The following is a 17,170-nucleotide window of genomic DNA, read 5'->3' as shown; positions in this document are numbered from 1 at the left end:
AGCAGGGTTTGCAGTGAGTTACAGAACAGATAAATTAATGGGCCCAAGTCCAGCCACGTCCATTAATTTCAGCGGGTTTGCTCTGCACATGGTTAATGTTGCATACTAGCCAGAGATTTTAAAACTCTTTCGGTGCTAAGTCTATAAAATCACCTTGAGACCTATGTAAAAGGCGATTGATAAATGAATTGGTAAGGACAAGCTGCATCCAACATTCGTCCTACTCTGAGTAAACCCACTGAAATTAAAGGATGTGACTAGCTTCAGTTTCAGGAATCTGCGTTGAATTTAGTACGAGATACACTCCAATAACCACAAAATAACAACAAACAGGGATCGCCAAAATGCTTATATCTCATCTCGACCACAGAGGTCATCTGAAGGAGTGTTGTGGGTCATCCCCCAAGTTGGCGAGTCTCATTTGACAACGGCAGCTTTCAGTGCCATGGGCCTAGTCCCGTGGAACTCTCTGCCACTGGAGACTCAGCAGGTACCTTCTCTGCCAACTTTTAAGCACCTGCTGAAAATTTTTCTAATTCTACTAGGACTATGGAGGTAATTAAGAGTGCATCCTTCCACAATGGTTTGCTGCTGCTCGTTTTTAAGCTTTTTGTGCTTTTACAATACATGTTTTACGTTTTCCTTGCTGTAAACCACTTGGATATGTATATTTACGTATATGGCAGCATACAACTATTCCCACAAATAAATACCGATTAGCTGGTTGCGAAAACCATCAAAGTGATAAAAAGGTTTATTATAGAGGTTCCAAATCTCCCACCCTGCTCCTTTGGGGAGAGACACCTGCAGAACGAACCAGGGTCTTGCGGTTCAGAAGGCACCTTCAACTCCGTACGGACCGCGCAACCTGCTTCCCAATTCTCGAACCGCGGCTGGCTTCACAGCTTCCGGAGCTTCTGTAGGAGCATCGTTCGCAGCTCCTTGTTGGTGACGTTTTCCGCGATGGACTCCAGGAAGTGCCTCTCGTTGGCCTTCCTCAGGGCGCTGCCGAGAGCCTCATCGGCGTCGTAGAGCATCTCGTACTGCGAGAGGATCTCCAGGGAGAGGAGGAGGAGGGGCTCGCCCGTGCCATCGTCCGGCAGCATGGCGGCCACGTGGAGGGCGTGGCAGAAGATCTGGACGTAGACGAAGGACAGCTCTCGCGTCACGTTGTTCTTCTCCTGGGTCGGCTGCCACTGATTCCGGGCAATGCCCTTGACCGAACCCAGCAGATCAGACACGGCCAGGCAGTACAGCCGGGCCACGTGCCTCCACGCCTCTGCCGGCAGCCAGGTGGAGCCGCTGGCGCCGCAGAGGAACTGGAAGGCCCTTAGGAGAAGAACCGAGAACTGGAGGTGGTAGGCAAACGGGCGGAAGTTCAGCAAGGGCAGGAACTGGACGTACTCCAGCGAATAAGGCACGTACAGCACTTCTTGGTCTAGAAGGCTCTGAACCACGCCAACCAGCCTCCGCCACTCGCTGTGGCTGCACCAAGGGAAGACCTGGACAAGGGCCACCAAGAAGCCTTTGCTGAAGAGGTTGACCTCCTCGGGGTTGTCCACGTTGACGGTGAGCAGTGTCAGCATCTCCTCCCGCATGGCGGCAGAGACGCAGCAACACTCCATCCAGGCCAGCAGGCCGCTGCCCGCGCCGTAATTCGGGAGCGGGCAGGATGTCCACTCGCCCTCCGGGAGCTTGCAGACCTCAAAGAGCGTGGCCGGGACCTCGTTCTTGAAGTGCTCCCCGTAGATGCTCTTCAGGCGGAGGCCGACGGTCCAGTCTAAGGCTGCCACCTTCTTGTGCAACCAAGCCACCGACTGCGCCCACAGCTCGGGCGGCAGGGAGTCCTTCTGGGCCAAGAGGGCGTCGCAGAGCTGAGCTAGGTTGGCGGCCACCAAGTCCTTGGCTTCCAAGGAGAGGCAGTGCTGGTCTTGCGGCTCGTGCCAGTACTGGGCAAAGCCGTCGAGGAGCTTGCAGAGGCAGAAGAGGAGAGGGAAAGGGTGGCAGCTGTGGAGCCAGCTGCCCTCCTCGGCGGGCAGCGGCACTTTCAGGACTTTGTTGAGGATGTGCAGGCACAGCTCGACGCAAGGGGAGCCCGCCTTCAGGAAAGGGAGGACGAGGGCCTGCGTCACCTCTGCCGGAGAGAGGAGAGGTCTTGCTGCGCTCGGCTGCAAGAGATAAACCAAGAACTCCAGGAACTGCTCCTTCTCCTTGGGCGACGAGAGGCGGTCCCAGACGGCTTCTTTCAGGCACCCCAGCAGCAGGCTGACGGGCGCTTCCTCCGAGTCCAGAGTCTCCCGGAAGCTCAGAGCTGGGAAGGAACACAGGATCTCCGCCAAGAACTGGTGCGTCCCCAGATTGGCCACGGCTAAGTTGCTCATTTTCTTGATGGTGGCCTCCGGGTTGAGGATGACCAGCCGGGACACGGAAGCCACGGCCTTCTTCAAGCCTTCTCCGGAGGCGCTCTGGATGATCTGGTTGAAGGCCACGTTGAGGTCCTCCTGGAACCCCTCCGAGAAAGCCGGAGACACCTTAGAGAGGCCCCGCCTGCCCCAAGCAGCCAAAACGCCCGAAATCACTTTGTTCTTTTCGGGCAAGGGGAGGTCCATGTAGCAGTCCAGCAGGACCCTCGCCACCGTGGCTTGCTGCTCCTGCTTCCCGGAGGGGTCGGCAGACGCCAACGTCTCCAGCAATTTCGAGACCAGCTCTGGTTCCCGGAACAGGTCTTTGTTCCGAACGAGGCAAGCGACCCAGTCGTCTGTGAACGCCCAGCTTTTCTCTGAAGCGAAAAGGGAGCACACCTCTTGGTGCCTGTCCATCTTTTTCTCGATGACCACCATGGCCACCGATGGCAGGAGGTCGCCACCGGCGCTCTTGCCCCACAACTCAGGGCTCACTTTCTTCAAGAAGCCTGCGATGAGATCACCGAGCGCCGACATCTCCTGTGCCGCATCTCTGTTGTGGTCTTCCAGTTTGGAGCAGCTCGCCAGCTTCTTCTCAAGAGAGGCCAGGGCCTCCAGGAGCCGGTAGCTCTCGTAGCAGATCTGCTGGGGGTCGTTGAGCAGCTCCTGCAGAGCGTGGGACCACTCCTCCAGCAAGGCCCGGAAGAAGCCCACATCGACGGGCAACGCTTCGCCCGGCGGCCTCGCGGTGTTCAGCAAACTGATGCTCCTCTCCGCCTCCTTCACCTGCTCACTCAGTTCCTGCTTGCTGTATCGACCATCACAGTCGCTGCTCCAGAGTGTTACCACGGAGGAGATCTTCTCTAAATAAGCCTGGACCGGCAGCGAGTCCGCCTCGCGCTGCGCCGCGAGCGACACGGACAGCACGTCTGCCAGGTTGGCGAGAGCGTGGCATTTCATCCTGGCTGGGTTGACGTTCTCCTTGATGAGCTTCAACCCTTCGGTCAAGACCGGGAGGACGCCAGCGGCCACGGAGGAACCTAGCAAAGACGGGGCGTCGCTCTTGAATCTCTTTGGGGGCTGCCCCACCTCGTCAGGCTCCGAGAGATACTGGTGGGACACCGAGCGGAAGAGGAGCATCAGCCTGTCCTCCTGTCCCTCCTGATGCTTCAGGATTTCCCACCAGACGTCCAAAAAGAACGAGACGTCGGCCGGGGAAGTCTCGTTGGCCACGTACCCCACAAAGGTCTCCAGCTCCTTCCGGCAGACGTGTTCCGGCAACACCAGCAGCAGCTGGGCGAACAGCCGCGGGGCGTTGATAGCCTTGAAGAGCTCAAAGAGGACCGTGTGGTTGATCTCCGGGATCATGTTGCTGGCCGAGAAGAAGACATCTTCCTTCCACCTCTGGTTGGCAGAGACAGAGGGCGACGAGAGGAGGATCTTAGACCAGAGGACCACGGCGGCTTTCCGCTTCCAGGCGCCGGGCTCGGGCGGGTACGACGAATGGGACGTGCAGATCTCTTCCAGGGCGTCGATGATGGGCTTCCCCACTTGGGGCCAGTCGGACTTGGCCAACTCCGACAGCGGTTTGGGGTGGCAGATGCTGGAAGCCAGCAGGAACCCCCCGTGCAACACACTCAGTTCTCCGCAGATGGTCACCGGCCCTGTTTGAGCAAAGACAGGCATACTGAGAAGACCTGCATTTATCCATCCAGCCCTATACGGCCCACTCTGACTGGCAGCAGCACTTTTCGGTCCTGGCAGAGACACACTGGAAGCTGCCTTATATAGGGTCACACCACTGGGTCCAACTAGCTCAGTACTGCCCACACTGATTGGCAGCCGCTCTCCAGGGCTACAGGGAGAGGCTAATTCCCAGCCCTATCTGGAGTTGCTGGAGAATTAACCTGGGACTTTCTACATGCCAGAAAGATGCTCTGCTGCTGAGCCCGAGACCTTCCCACCTACTCCACGATCCTTTGAGCTGGAAGCGTGGAGGTTCGAACCCAAGACCCTTCTGTGACAAACAGTGTTAGTCAACAGGATCCCAGATGTACCCTCTCGACCGACTTGATCTGCGGAAATGGCAGTAGTAAAAGTGCCACATAATAGTCATTCTGCACTTGTATGGAATAGATTTTTCAGGGTGGCAGCATCCAGACTCTGGAACTCCCTGCCTCTTGAGCCTTATCTGTATTCTTTTCCCCACCTGCCAAAAACTATTTCCATTTAGGCAAGTGTTCCGGGAGGGGGGGGGCATACATTTGAATCCGTTTTAGCTTCACAGCCAGTTTAAATTATATTTTCAATTTTTAAAGAAACACTTTTTTATTTCTACCTATCATTTTAATGTATATTTTTAATGTGGGGTGAGGTTATCTTTGGTAAACGCCTTATGAGATTTTGCTTACAGTTAAGTGGAAGACAAGTGTTTCACAATAAAATAAAGAAAACAGATAACGCCATTGAGCACACCTGCTGCAGAGTGTGGCAGATTTTATTTTATTTTAAAAGGAACTAAAGGGGGAAAAGGAGAATCTGAGCTCAGGCAGAGTGCCTTCTGAAAGCCAACAGGGTTGTTTTGTCTGCTTTAGAGAAGAAGGAAACTTATCAATGCTTCTGAACACGTGCAAAGTTCTTCTCCCCTCTGAAGGGCACCATCGTTTCTTCAAGAAAGCAGATAGACAAGGAAAGAAGGATGGTAACAGTAATTCTCTTAATAACCACCATCAACTACTTTGTCATCATCTAGCGGACAATCACAACAACCCTGCAGATAAGGCAAAGTCACTCTTATAATATTCCAGGGATGAAGTGACTGAGCGAGAGACACCTGGCTTTGCTTAAGCCTCCAGCTGTTTTGGGACTACAACTCCCATCATCCTTAGCTAACAGGACCATTGATCAGGGATGATGGGAACTGTAGTCCCAAAACAGCTGGAGGGCTGAGTTTCATAAAACTGCTTGATGGTTTATACCTGTGTGTGTACATACATACATACAAACAGGCAGACAGACACACACACACCTCAAAACGGTTCACACACACAAAAAGAACAATAACATTGTAAGGTTAAAAGCAGCTATTTAAAATATCCAGAAGAGTATTAAAATAGACGATGAGCTTAAAACACACCCACTGAATACACTTCTGGTTGGGCTTGCTTAAAATGTTTTTCCCCCCAAGCTCTGAAAAGGGGACAGTAGGAAGCCAGTTCAAAAGTGTGCGTGTTGCCCTCGCTAAAAGACTGATTTCTTACAAATGCGCTCCTTGGCAGGAAAAGCCGCTTAAGAAAACCCAAGTCCTACTCAGTGCAGAACCCCCTGAAACGAACTGGGCCCCGTTCATTCCAAAGGGGTCTACTCCGAGTAGCTGGAAGCGAGAGAGGAAGGCCAGCAGCTACCCAACTACCTAGCTCCATGGCTTCGGGGCTGCCTCCTAGCCCGGCTCCGGCAGGCGAGGGGAAGGCGGCATGGCCGAGAGCGGGGCTCCTCCGCCGCCTGCCCGCGCCGGGATTCTCGACGGCGGCAGCAGCGGCTCGGGCGACGGCGCCCTCCGGGGCTCCGCAATTGGAGACGGCGGCGACGGCGCCGTCCATTGTGCGCTCAGGGCGCACGGCACAAAGCTTTGGAGAGGGGCGCACGGGCAGGCTCGCCAAATTGCGCCACGCCGCCGCCGCCGCTGCAGCAGCAATACTGTAGTCGCTTTCCAACCGCGCGGGCGCGCTGGATCCCGGCTCCTCCTCCCGGATCTCTCGGTCCCTGGGCGGATCCCTTTGCAGCCAGCGAGACGGGGCTGCGCAAGCAGAAGCGCCGTCGGAACAGCTACCTCTGCAGGCTCCTGCGCAACACTGCACGGCGCAGGGGCCGCCGAGCCATCCTGCTGCCCGCCTACACCGGCTGGTAAAAAAAGCCCCTGGGTGGAGGTGTTTTTTTTTTGGGGGGGGGGCTCTTTCTCTTCCTCCTTCCTTACTAGGAGTAGCGAGTGCCGGGGCTCCCCGATTGCAAAGCGAGAAGGGCGCCGGAGACATTCTCCTCCAGCTCTCGACGTTTCGCACCTGCCATCTTTTAAATCGCCTCCTGGGCTTGGGCAGGGGATAGCTTGAGGGACGCATCTCTGGGCATGTGCAGAGTGCTTTCGTGCATTTCTATCTTTATTGGTGGCACTACAGAAGCGTGCGCAAGCAAATGAAACGCATACGGGTTATAAAACCGGCAAACAAATGTATTTTGGGGTGAGTGGAGATTTAATCCCAGGCTGCCCCGGTCCCGATCCGAAACTCTAAAGGAGTGCATAGCTGTCAACTTTCCCCCTTCTTTAAGGGAAATTCCCTTATTCCGAATAGGATTCCTCGCAAGAAAAGGGAAAAGTTGGCAGCTATGAAAGGAGTGGGGAGTCTCCGGATGCTGGTAGACTACAACGCCCACCATCCCTCGCTACTGGCCATTTTAGCTGGGGTTCATGGGAGTTGTAGTGGCACAGCTGGAAGGCCACAGGGTTCCCCCTCCCCTTGATCGCCTCGTATAGTCTACGACCATCGGCCATGCTGGTTGGGGCTGACGCAAGTCTGAGTCCGACACCATCCAGACAAGCGTATCTCTCTGTAGGCTACCAATTTCTTTGAGGCATTGCAAAGAAAAATGGTTCAACAGCTTTTCTGTCCAGATTTTCACTTTTTGAAATATGGCAACACTAGAATTACAGCTTTGGGAATCTGAAGCAAGGGGGCCTTTTACCGCTCTGGAACTGAGCCACCTTACAGGGGTGCTGTGTCAGAAGAAAATTATAGGCGATGCATTTTTAAATCCATGATAGGTCCCCCCGCAATTCATCACTGCTCTGTAATATTGCTCTGAGCAAAACATACACTGTTATTGTCATTGTATTATTAGAACAACTTCATTGCAGTCTTAAACTGTCTTTAATATTGTGTTTTAATTACTGTAACCCTGGGCCGTTAGAGTGAAGGGCAGGCTTATTATTATTATTATTATTAATATTCCATAGAATGTATATCCCACTTGGTTGTAGAAATCCCCAAAGCAGTTTACAAAAAGAATAAGATTGCAAGTAAAATAATTAAAACATTCAAAACATTTTGCAACAAACTGAACACACATCAGCATTCCAAATATCTGGCTAGGCTTGTCTAAACAAAAATGTTTTTAGCAAGCGCCAGAAATAGTACGGTGAAAATGCCCGCCTCGTATCAGTAGGCAGGGAGTTCCAAAGTGTAAGTGCTGCCACACTAAAAGCTTGAGTTCTTACAAATGGCCGTTATGTGGCACCTGTCACAGGGCCAGTTCTGCAGATCGAAACAGCCAAGAGGGCATATACAGTCATACCTCAGGATGAATACGCTTCGAGTTGAGCGCGTTCAAGTTGCGCTCTGCGGCAACCCGGAAGTAATAGAGCGCTTCTGGGTTTCGTCGCTTGCGCATGCGCAGACGCTCAAAATGACGTCACGTGCATGCGCAGAAGCAGCGAAAAGCGACGTGCGCGCAGACGTGCCATCGTTAGTTGCGAACGGGGCTCTGGAACGGATCCTGTTCGTATCTAGAGGTACCACTGTACAGTGGTACCTCAGGTTACATACGCTTCAGGTTACATACGCTTCAGGTTCCAGACTCCGCTAACCCAGAAATAGTGCTTAAGGTTGAGAACTTTGCTTCAGGATGAGAACAGAAATCATGCTCCGGTGGCAGTGGGAGGCCCCATTAGCTAAAGTGGTGCTTCAGGTTAAGAACAGTTTCAGGTTAAGTACGGGCCTCCGGAACGAATTAAGTACTTAACCCGAGGTACCGCTGTATGGGGTAAGGCGATGCTCACCTTAATACTAATTAATAATAATAAGAATAAGAATAAGAATAAGAACAGTAACAACAACAACAACAACAATAGGCTTCTTTTCCTGCCCTCTGTTTGGAACACCAGGGACAGCCCTTTCAAGCATGACTCGCTCCTGATCTCGAGAAAGGCCCTGTGCACAGGTCAGAAGGAAGGTGCGCTCATGACAACATGTCACAGGCTGAGCTTGAGAAAGCCACTGGCCTGGTCTCGCAAGTGAAAGGGTCCGTCTCCGTCATGGATCTGCTGCACAAGAGGGCTGCCCCCTGCCTGGCCAGCCACGACCTAAAATCCAAAGCAACAAGGGAGGCAGGGAGCGACCACCGAGACCTTTCGGAGGAGGAGGAGGCCACTGAGGAGGTCCACATCACCAGGGTGGAGGAGCTGGAGAAGAAGGACGGCAGATGACTGCGGAGAGGGCTGCGGGAGACCCGGCTTCCAGGTCGCTTCAATCATCTTCCGCCCCGGCGATCTCTGGCGGTTAAGGCAATAAAGGGCCCCTTGAGAAGCCCTCCAGCGTCACCTTGCAGTATTTTGTCGTTTCAAATGGGGAGCGGTGCACCGGGCTTAGTTTCGTGGTACAGCCCTGCTAGGGTTGGAGGACTGTACCGCCGTGGGGGTGGTGGCCTGAAAAGGAGCACCAAACCTGCTGCTTAAACCTTTTCCTTATGTGCTTAAGCAGCTTAGGGAGCAGCCTTCTATAGGTCAGACACTTTCTCCATCAAGGCCACTGCTGCTTGCTCTGACTGGCAGCTGCCGCCTGTGTTTCAGGCAGTTCTTTCCTCATCGCCTGCCACTAACTAATCCCTTTAACCTGGAGGTGCTAGGGATCGAATTGTGGGAGCTTCTGCATGCAAGGCAGGGGCTCGGACATTTGTTTGCCGGCAACGGTCTGCTAGAATTTCTAGGTGCAGAGAATTTAGTAAAAATGTAGCCCTTAAAAACACACATTTTGCAAGATAGAGTGGTACAGTCCCAACAATTCGGGGGAAGAGGGCCTGTCCTTTTAGAAAGCAGGAACGTACAGTAGGATAGAATATATATATTTATTTATATCTTGCTGGCTGAGTCGGACAGAAAAGTTCTCAAAGGGGTGTGTGCATTGGAAACACTGGACAGGACAATGACATGCAGCGGCGTCTTGCTTTGGCGAATCACCACACCTTTGCAGGCTGCATCCGTCGCAGCCAAGAGGCCTCCTCCTGCTCCATGCTCACACAAGAAAGGAACAGATTTAAGAGAGGAAGGAAGGAAACCGCAATTAATTTAATTAAAAGAGAAGGAGTTCCAAGCGATAGCAGCAGTACTCATCCACGTGCGCAGAAAGTATGGCCGACGGCCTCCTTTCCCAGTTCCCCACAAAAGACACTGCCGACCAGACGATTCCCCACCCGGGCTAAGCGGAAGGCTTTGGGGTGTTACGTTTGGCAAACCATTCGTGGCTCTTGTCGGCCGCCATCGCCTGCAGGAGAGAAGAGAAAAGCCGTGAGCCACATCACAGTGGAGAAAAACTGAGCCCTTGGATCACCTTTAATTTGGAATAAACGTTGAAAGGGGGAGACTCACCTCGTCTAAGAGTTTCCCCCCGTTTGGCTCCACCTTGGAAAGCTCTCTGAAAGCCTCGTCCCCGACGAAGCAGATTTCGTGGCCGTCCTAAAGCAGGTGGAAGAGGAGAAACAGCAAAGGGGTCACCTGAAGGGAAGCGACATTTGCCACAGCGGCCGCAGTCACTACTCAAGGGAGCTGGCAATTATTTGGGGGATATACTGTCAGTTTGCATTTCTTAGTACAGAAGGTATTGATCTGATGTGTAGAGGTCTTTCCTGTTCTGCTTAGTTCAAGAGTGTTCTGGAAGGTTTCTTTCTACGTGAAAGAAACAGGCAGGTGGTTTCTGGTGTTTGGGTTATTCCTTCTGGGAAGCTGAGTACAGCTGGTTTAAACTGGTTCCTTATCCTTTCTGTCAAGGTCATGCTGACTATAATAGTCACGCCAGGAGGAGTCTGGCTTCTGTTTCACACTCTCTTTTCTCTGTGTGTGTTCTGGTGTGGTGTTCTGTATGCTATAGTGTTAAGGTTTAGTCTTATTGTAAGTTATGGTTAAGATAAGACTGCTGTAACTGAAATTCTTATGGCCTGTGCCAATCCTGAATGTATTGGATTTGTGACCATTGTGCTCATTTGCCTTCAGTAGCAGTAAAGCTCTGCTGGATGAAATTGCCTCTGGTTTATTTTTTTGGAACTCTGCGATGTGTTAAAATTTTCCCTCCGCATGCACTACATATACAGGAGCCCATAGAGATGGTAGGAGTCGGAAGTCCTACATTTGGAGGTCTACAGCTTTGTCAGTCGTTGCTCCAAGAAGAGGAATTCTCAGGAAGGACTCCCTCTGCTAAACAGAGGCATTCCTTCATCTCTTGCACACAAGTAGGGAATGCTGATTCATGGGATCAGGGATAGGGGACCCTGTGGCCCTCCAGGTGCTGATGGACTACAACTCCTATCACCCCTGACCACTGGCCCTGCTGCAGCCGGGGCTGATGGGAGTTGGAGTCCAATGACACCTGGCCACAGAGCCCTCGTTCCTGACCTACATTGGAGGCACGAAAGCTGTTTTGAGGCTGCACTCACGGGATCTGCCAGGATGACCACTTGAACCGTCGCTTTCCCAGGTGTGTCCAGGCTCACGAGGGGGGTCAAGATCTTCTGGCCTTCCTTCTTCATCAAGGCTTCAATGCCGGGCAACTTGGGAGGACAAACAAAACGGGGAAGGGAAAATCAGCAGAGTGTGAATGCGTCCATTTTGAGCGAGGGAACAAAAGAGGAAGCTCATTTCTCGTTTTAGAAAATCTTTGAGCACCTTTAATGAAAGAAATCTAGAAACGCGGATGTCTAATAGTTTTTGAAGAATCCCTTCCAGTGGTGTTTAAGGTGTAGTGGTTAGAGTGTGAGACTGGGAGCTGGGAGATCAGGGCTGAAATCCTCACTTGGCCACAAAGCTCCTTGGGTGACCTTGGGACAGTCCCTGTCTCTCAGCCTAACCTACCTGGCAGGGTTACTGTGGGGATAAAATGGGGTGGGGAAGTATGGACGCCACATTGTGCTCCTTGGAGGAAAGTTGGGATCCAAATGTCATCAAATAAATAAATAAGCCAAATGAATCCATTTACAGTAGTCAAGAACTAGCTGAATTAAGACTGTAAGAAGAGATTTAAATAAACATTCACATTATTAGTATTAGAAAATGTGTAGAAGATAGAGAAATAATAGGGTATATTGTTTGATGTTATTGTATAAATACGTTATTAGTAGTTTTTTTCTTTTAGGAGGTAGCAAAGTGGGTGAAAGGAGAAACAAATCAGAAGTTGGGGGAAGCCCAGGAGGGGAGGGAGGGAGGGAGGAACGCATAGTAAATGTTATGAATATGAGATGTATATAATGAATGAAAAAGGGAAATGAATAAAAAAAAAGACTGTAAGAAGAAGGGGCAGCGGCCCCTGTGGGGATTCTGCAAGTGGGACCCGAGGACAAGAGAAACTCTCTCTTCTTGTGGTTTCCAGGAACTGGCATTCAGAAGCATTGGGAGGCAGAGCACAGTCATTGTGACTAGTAAACATTGGCAGCCTTTTCCTCCATGAAATTACCTGCCACTGCAAGAGTGAGCACCACAGCTTCACTAGGTGCTGCATGAAGAAGGACTTTAATGAACAGATTGGTAGCCATTCATCATTTTTATTTATGAACATGTGTTGCATGCTTTTGATATTTCCCCACTAAGCATTTATTTCAAGGTAAAGTTGCCTTTGTCTTGTTGGGAATATTAGGAACACAAGAAGCTGCCTGACCCCAAGTCCAGGCCACTGGGCCTACCTCAGTGTTCTCTACTCTGACTGGCAGGGGCTCTGCAAGATTTCGTGCAGGAGTCCCTCCCAGCCCGACCTGGAGATGCCGCCAGGAACCGAACCCGGGACCTTCCATCTACCACTTGAGTGGCAGCCCCTCCCTGACAAACCTTGTAAGCAATCCCCACTGACCTCTTCCTTGGGGCAGGAGAAGGCTATCCTCCCAAAGGCTGCCCCGTGGTCCACGGCTTGACCGATGCCCTGCAACTCCAGCTTACACTGGAAGGGGGAAATAAAAGGAAAGGCAATCAGGCCACTGGGTTTGCAACGAAGACTGGTGCCTCAGCAGCAGCAGCAGCGACAGCAGAAGTGGGGCTTGCGAAGAGAGCGGTGACATCCATGCCATCCGTTTAAAGCACATGACTTCCCTGATGGAATCCTAGGAACTGTATAGTTTGTTAACAGTGCTAGATAAGGTAAAGGGACCCCTGACCATTAGGTCCAGTCGCAGATGACTCTGGGGTTGCGGCGCTCATCTCGCTTTACTGGCCGAGGGAGCCGGCGTACAGCTTCCGGGTCATGTGGCCAGCATGACTAAGCCACTTCTGGCAAACCAGAGCAACGCACAGAAACGCCGTTTACCTTCCCGCCGGAGCGGTACCTATTTATCTACTTGAACTTTGATGTGCTTTCGAACTGCTAGGTTGGCAGGAGCAGGGACCGAGCAACGGGAGCTCACCCCGTCGCGGGGATTTGAACTGCCGTTCTTCCTATCGGCAAGCCCAAGAGGCTCAGTGGTTTATAATAATAATAATTATTATAATAATTTATTATTTATACCCTGGCCATCTAGCTGGGTTCGCCCAGCCACTCTGGGCGGCTTCCAACAAAACACTAAAATACAATAACCTATTAAACATTAAAAGCTTCCCTAAACAGGGCTGCCTTCAGATGTCCTCTAAAAGTTTGGTAGTTATTTTTCTCTTTGACATCTGGTGGGAGGGCGTTCCACAGGGCGGGCGCCACTACCAAGAAGGCCCTCTGCCTGGTTCCCTGTAACTTGGCTTCTCGCAGCGAGGGAACCACCAGAAAGCTCTCAGCGCTGGACCTCAGTGTCCGGGCAGAATGATGGCGGAGGAGACACTCCTTCAGGTTTAGACCACAGTGCCTGGGTACTGAGGGCCAAAGACGCCCAACCACTGCAGAAGCTGGAATGGTGGCCTCTGTCTCTGCCACACATACCTGGAAGATGCCCTGAGGATCCCCTCAGCTGCCTGGTGCCCCTTCAGCCTCACCTGGTTATCTCCATAGCCGAGCAGAGCCTTCTGCTTGTCTTCGTCCTTCTCGTACAGCTTCATGCCCAGGAACTTGGACCAGTACTCCACAGATTTCTGCAGGCTGGACACGGCCAAAGTAACCTTCAGCACAGTATCTGGAAGAATGGAAGAGCTTCAGAATGGGTAGGCTTTAGGCACAGGATTGAGGATTGCAAGAAATTCTGGACTGGTGGCTGGTAGTTCCTCTCCCCAACTTTATTGTTATTCTTTATAAAAACTGGTTATATACAGGCAACGCCTCTCACCCACCCGCATTTGCGCAGGGGTTACATTCTGGGCACCGCACGCGTCAGTGAAACAGCGTATATTTGAAACACCTTTTTAAAAGCCTGCAAACACCCTATTCCGACCCAGTTCCACCCCTACCCAGCCGCGTTCTGCTCCTTTTTGTGACATTTTTAGGTCACTTCCGGGGGTTCGGCACGATGAGCGTATGCACAGTGCACACATATTGAACGCGCGTTAATAGGGGGTTGCCTGTACTGCTCATTCATTATTTTAAAAAATCTGAGCAGTTTGCAGCAATTGCACATAAAAACAACACGATGGAAGCCGTATCAAATAATTAAAATCAGAAATCAGTTAGCAATTGTGGAAAGAGGCATTCTTAACTGCCTGCATAAGTTTGAAGGAAAATAATTTTTTCAGAAGGCTGAATCCCCAAGGGCAGATGAATCCACTGTCATCCTAACTACAGAGTATCATATGGCACCCCCTCTTTACCTTCCTTTGATGACGTTTTGTCTTCCAGGCAGAACTTGTAGCCTCCCGGGGCTTCTGTTTCGTAGACGCCTGCTGAGATCTCTTTGAGCGGCCACTGCAGCTTTTTGGCATTGCTCACAGCCTGGCTGGACACAATAGTCATCCCCTGGCATGGCAAGAAGAAGAAGAAAATAATAATAATAATAAGTAAATAACCCCAGAATCACAGCCCTGGATGACCTGGGGCCAATTGCTCTTTCTCAGCCTAACCTGCCTCACAGGGTTGTGTTTGCAATAAAATGGCAAGAGGAGGAGGGGGAAAACATGCTCACCACCTTGAGCTCCTTGGAGTAAAAGTGGGATATAAATGAAGTTGTAGCAGTATAAAAAAATAACACCTGCCTGCCATTTTTGACCTCTGAAGTTTCTGAACCTGCCCAAGCTGTTGGATAGGCTACAGAGGTCTCGCTTTCTGACCGGTCTCTGTTGGCAAGACCATCTTTCTTTGCAATTTTTTTTCATTCCATAAAACTTATACACTGTTTGATTGTAGAAGAAAAACGCTCAAAGCACTTTACAGAAAGAATAAAATCATCAATAAGAAAAATTAACAATAATTTAAGACTTTCCAAAAGTTAAAATAAAAATTGACTAAGAACAGATTAAAACCGTCCTGGAATATTTTGATGGTGGGCATTGAGCAAGATCTTACTTAAGTACAGCTCCCATCCTCTGTGCCCATTGGACATGCTTGCTGGTGCTGATGGGACTTGTAGTTTAGCAGCATCAGGAGCGCCAAAGGTTTCCTAACCCCTGCAGTACACCTAACCCTACCACAATCGAAGACTCCAAGCCTCAGAACACACAGTCCACGAAAGCTCACTGATCTAGTCCCTTTGCTACGCAAACTCCAAAGTCCCCCAACAGCAACTGCAGAGCTTTTTACCTTTTCTAGAATGAGAAATGTGGCCCACCGCACTCCCAGGGCCTACTCAGTGCTTTGTTCATTTCACCTGTTCTTTTGAGCAGAAACTAAGCCTTAGCGATCCCAGAACCAACGTACTTTGCAAACCTTCTCACTTATCAACCGAATGAAGCGGTGCCTACCAGGAAATCGTTGCCGAGGCGGTAATCTCCGATTCCGTAATTGTAGGTTAGCTCCGCGACGAAGTGATTGTCTTCTGGACCGTAGCCCACCATCGTTTTACTCCACTTGCCGTCATAGGGGCTAGAAACACAGCTGCCTTTTATTTGTATTGCAATAACTTGGGGGGGGAGCGCCTACATCTCCCTCTCCTCTGGGGTTCTTCAGTTCACTCAGATGCCAATGTAAAGGTTCAACCTCCAGCATCTCTGGGTAGGGCTGAGCGAGACTCTTGGCTGAAACTCTGGAAAGCCACTGCCAGTCAGAGAGGGCAATCAAGGGCTTGATGGGCAGACATGCCAGGTCAGATTAAGGCAGCTTTTTCTATTCTATTCTAGCTTTCCAGCCTTCTGCTCTCATCAATGGTACACAACCCCTCTCCACCCAACGCTGCACTCATTTGAAGGGCGGCATTCTACCCAGACACTGGCACTATACACAGGTAGAATTGTTGCGCCCATCCCATGATGTCACAGAAGGTCAGCCAATGGGAAGCGAGGGAGCATTTATATCACAGGCACTATTGGCAGAAGAAGCTTGCATTGACAGGTAGCAGCACCTGCCTCAGAGCAATCCACCCCTTTGGGGCTACCACCTCTGAACACTCAAGAGCAGGCACAGGCAAACTCGGCCCTCCAGATGTTTTGGGACTACAACTCCCATCATCCCTGACCACTGGTCCTGTTAGCTAGGGATGATGGGAGTTGTAGTCCAACAACAGCTGGAGGGCCAAGTTTGCCTATGCCTGCTCAAGGGTGTCAAGGGAAACGTCCGCTTCGATGAGAAACCACCAAAATGAAGACAACGTACCCGTTACAAGTGGCCTTGCAGCCTTCTTCAAATTCTTCATGCCTTAGAACCTGTTTGTTTTAAAAAATTAAGTTAACATTCAGGCACAAACAAGAAGGCTTTTGACACTTTTGACGTGCATGGTTTGGGGACTTTATTTTTAAAATTGTTTTTAATATTGCATTTTAACACAAGGAGCCCGCCCTGTGGAACCCCCGCCCTTCAAATGTCAAGGAAATAAGCAGCTATCTTATCTTTTAAAAGGCATCTGAAGGCAGCCCTGTTTAGGGAAGTTTTTAATATTTAATGCTGTATTGTTTTTAACACTCAATTGGGAGCTGCCCAGAGTGGCTGGGGAAGCTCAGTCAGATGGGCGGGGTATAAATAAATTATTATTATTATTATTATTAATTATTATTATTCCAAAGTGATCTTAAACTCAACATGTGACTATATCTATATAGATATACAGAGACACACATAGAATTTTTTTCTGAAATTTATTACTTATAAAAAAAGAATGCATTCCTGAAAAAAGAAGTGCGCCGCTCTGCGGCGTAATCAGGAGCGATAAACGTTCACGAAAGCAAACGCCGCCTCTGTAGGAAAGATTGGGCCAAAGAGGCCGCCGTAATTAACTAGCCGCTCTAGGAGAAGACGCTCAAAAACTAAACCAACTCGTTCCCGCGTGGCTTGGGACCCTGGGGCACCCGTAGCCGTGACGTCACCCCTGCCTCAAAAAGCCCTCCCCGCAAACTGCCAAGGCCACTTCCTAACCGCCCACCGTCTCGCGCCCCCACTTACGCGCATGCCCAGTACATCCCGGTAGAAGCGCGCGGTCTCGGCTCGGTCGCCCACTTTGAACACGAAATGCAGCGCCCGCCGAGCCTTCATATTCAGGGTCTTGTTTTTATTCCCAAACTCCACCTCACGCGCAAAGCCGCCCACACAGAAGTGATTCGCGAGCAAGCGCGGTCGCCTGATTCAGGAGGTGGGGTTGGTGTTGTGTTTACCCTCTCCCCTTTCTGGCGCGTGGGAATGACGTCACGACACGCCGCCTAAACCGCAACTTTTAAAATGAATTCTCGAAGCCTTCAAAAATAAGTTTTA

At 50.8% G+C, this 17,170-nt stretch overlaps 2 protein-coding genes and 1 long non-coding RNA gene across 3 annotated transcripts; 1 reads left to right on the top strand and 2 right to left on the bottom strand.

The window, feature by feature from the left end:
- Positions 1 to 738: 738 nt before the first annotated feature.
- On the bottom strand, positions 739 to 6,016 carry GEMIN4 (gem nuclear organelle associated protein 4). The gene is made up of 2 exons (XM_079955433.1): positions 5,815 to 6,016; positions 739 to 4,066 (listed from the first exon to the last, which is right to left on the bottom strand). Exons 1-2 carry the CDS (start codon positions 5,999 to 6,001, stop codon positions 900 to 902), a joined length of 3,354 nt encoding a protein of 1,117 aa, XP_079811559.1. The 5' UTR covers positions 6,002 to 6,016; the 3' UTR covers positions 739 to 899.
- A 68-nt stretch (positions 6,017 to 6,084) lies between these two features.
- LOC307204316 lies at positions 6,085 to 8,760 on the top strand. Its single transcript, XR_013833571.1, has 2 exons — positions 6,085 to 6,305; positions 8,338 to 8,760. It is a non-coding gene; the product is annotated as an uncharacterized lncRNA (long non-coding RNA).
- A 723-nt stretch (positions 8,761 to 9,483) lies between these two features.
- Positions 9,484 to 17,095, bottom strand: GLOD4 (glyoxalase domain containing 4). The gene is made up of 9 exons (XM_079955843.1): positions 16,865 to 17,095; positions 16,082 to 16,131; positions 15,235 to 15,355; positions 14,149 to 14,293; positions 13,384 to 13,520; positions 12,281 to 12,367; positions 10,878 to 10,991; positions 9,817 to 9,903; positions 9,484 to 9,712 (listed from the first exon to the last, which is right to left on the bottom strand). The coding sequence occupies exons 1-9, from the start codon at positions 16,952 to 16,954 to the stop codon at positions 9,647 to 9,649; spliced, it is 897 nt and encodes a 298-aa protein (XP_079811969.1). The 5' UTR covers positions 16,955 to 17,095; the 3' UTR covers positions 9,484 to 9,646.
- Positions 17,096 to 17,170: the final 75 nt, after the last annotated feature.

Source organism: Podarcis cretensis, assembly GCF_951804945.1.
Source record: "Podarcis cretensis genome assembly, chromosome: 15".
Lineage (NCBI taxonomy): Eukaryota > Metazoa > Chordata > Lepidosauria > Squamata > Lacertidae > Podarcis > Podarcis cretensis.
This window is presented reverse-complemented; position numbering and strand designations above follow the sequence as displayed.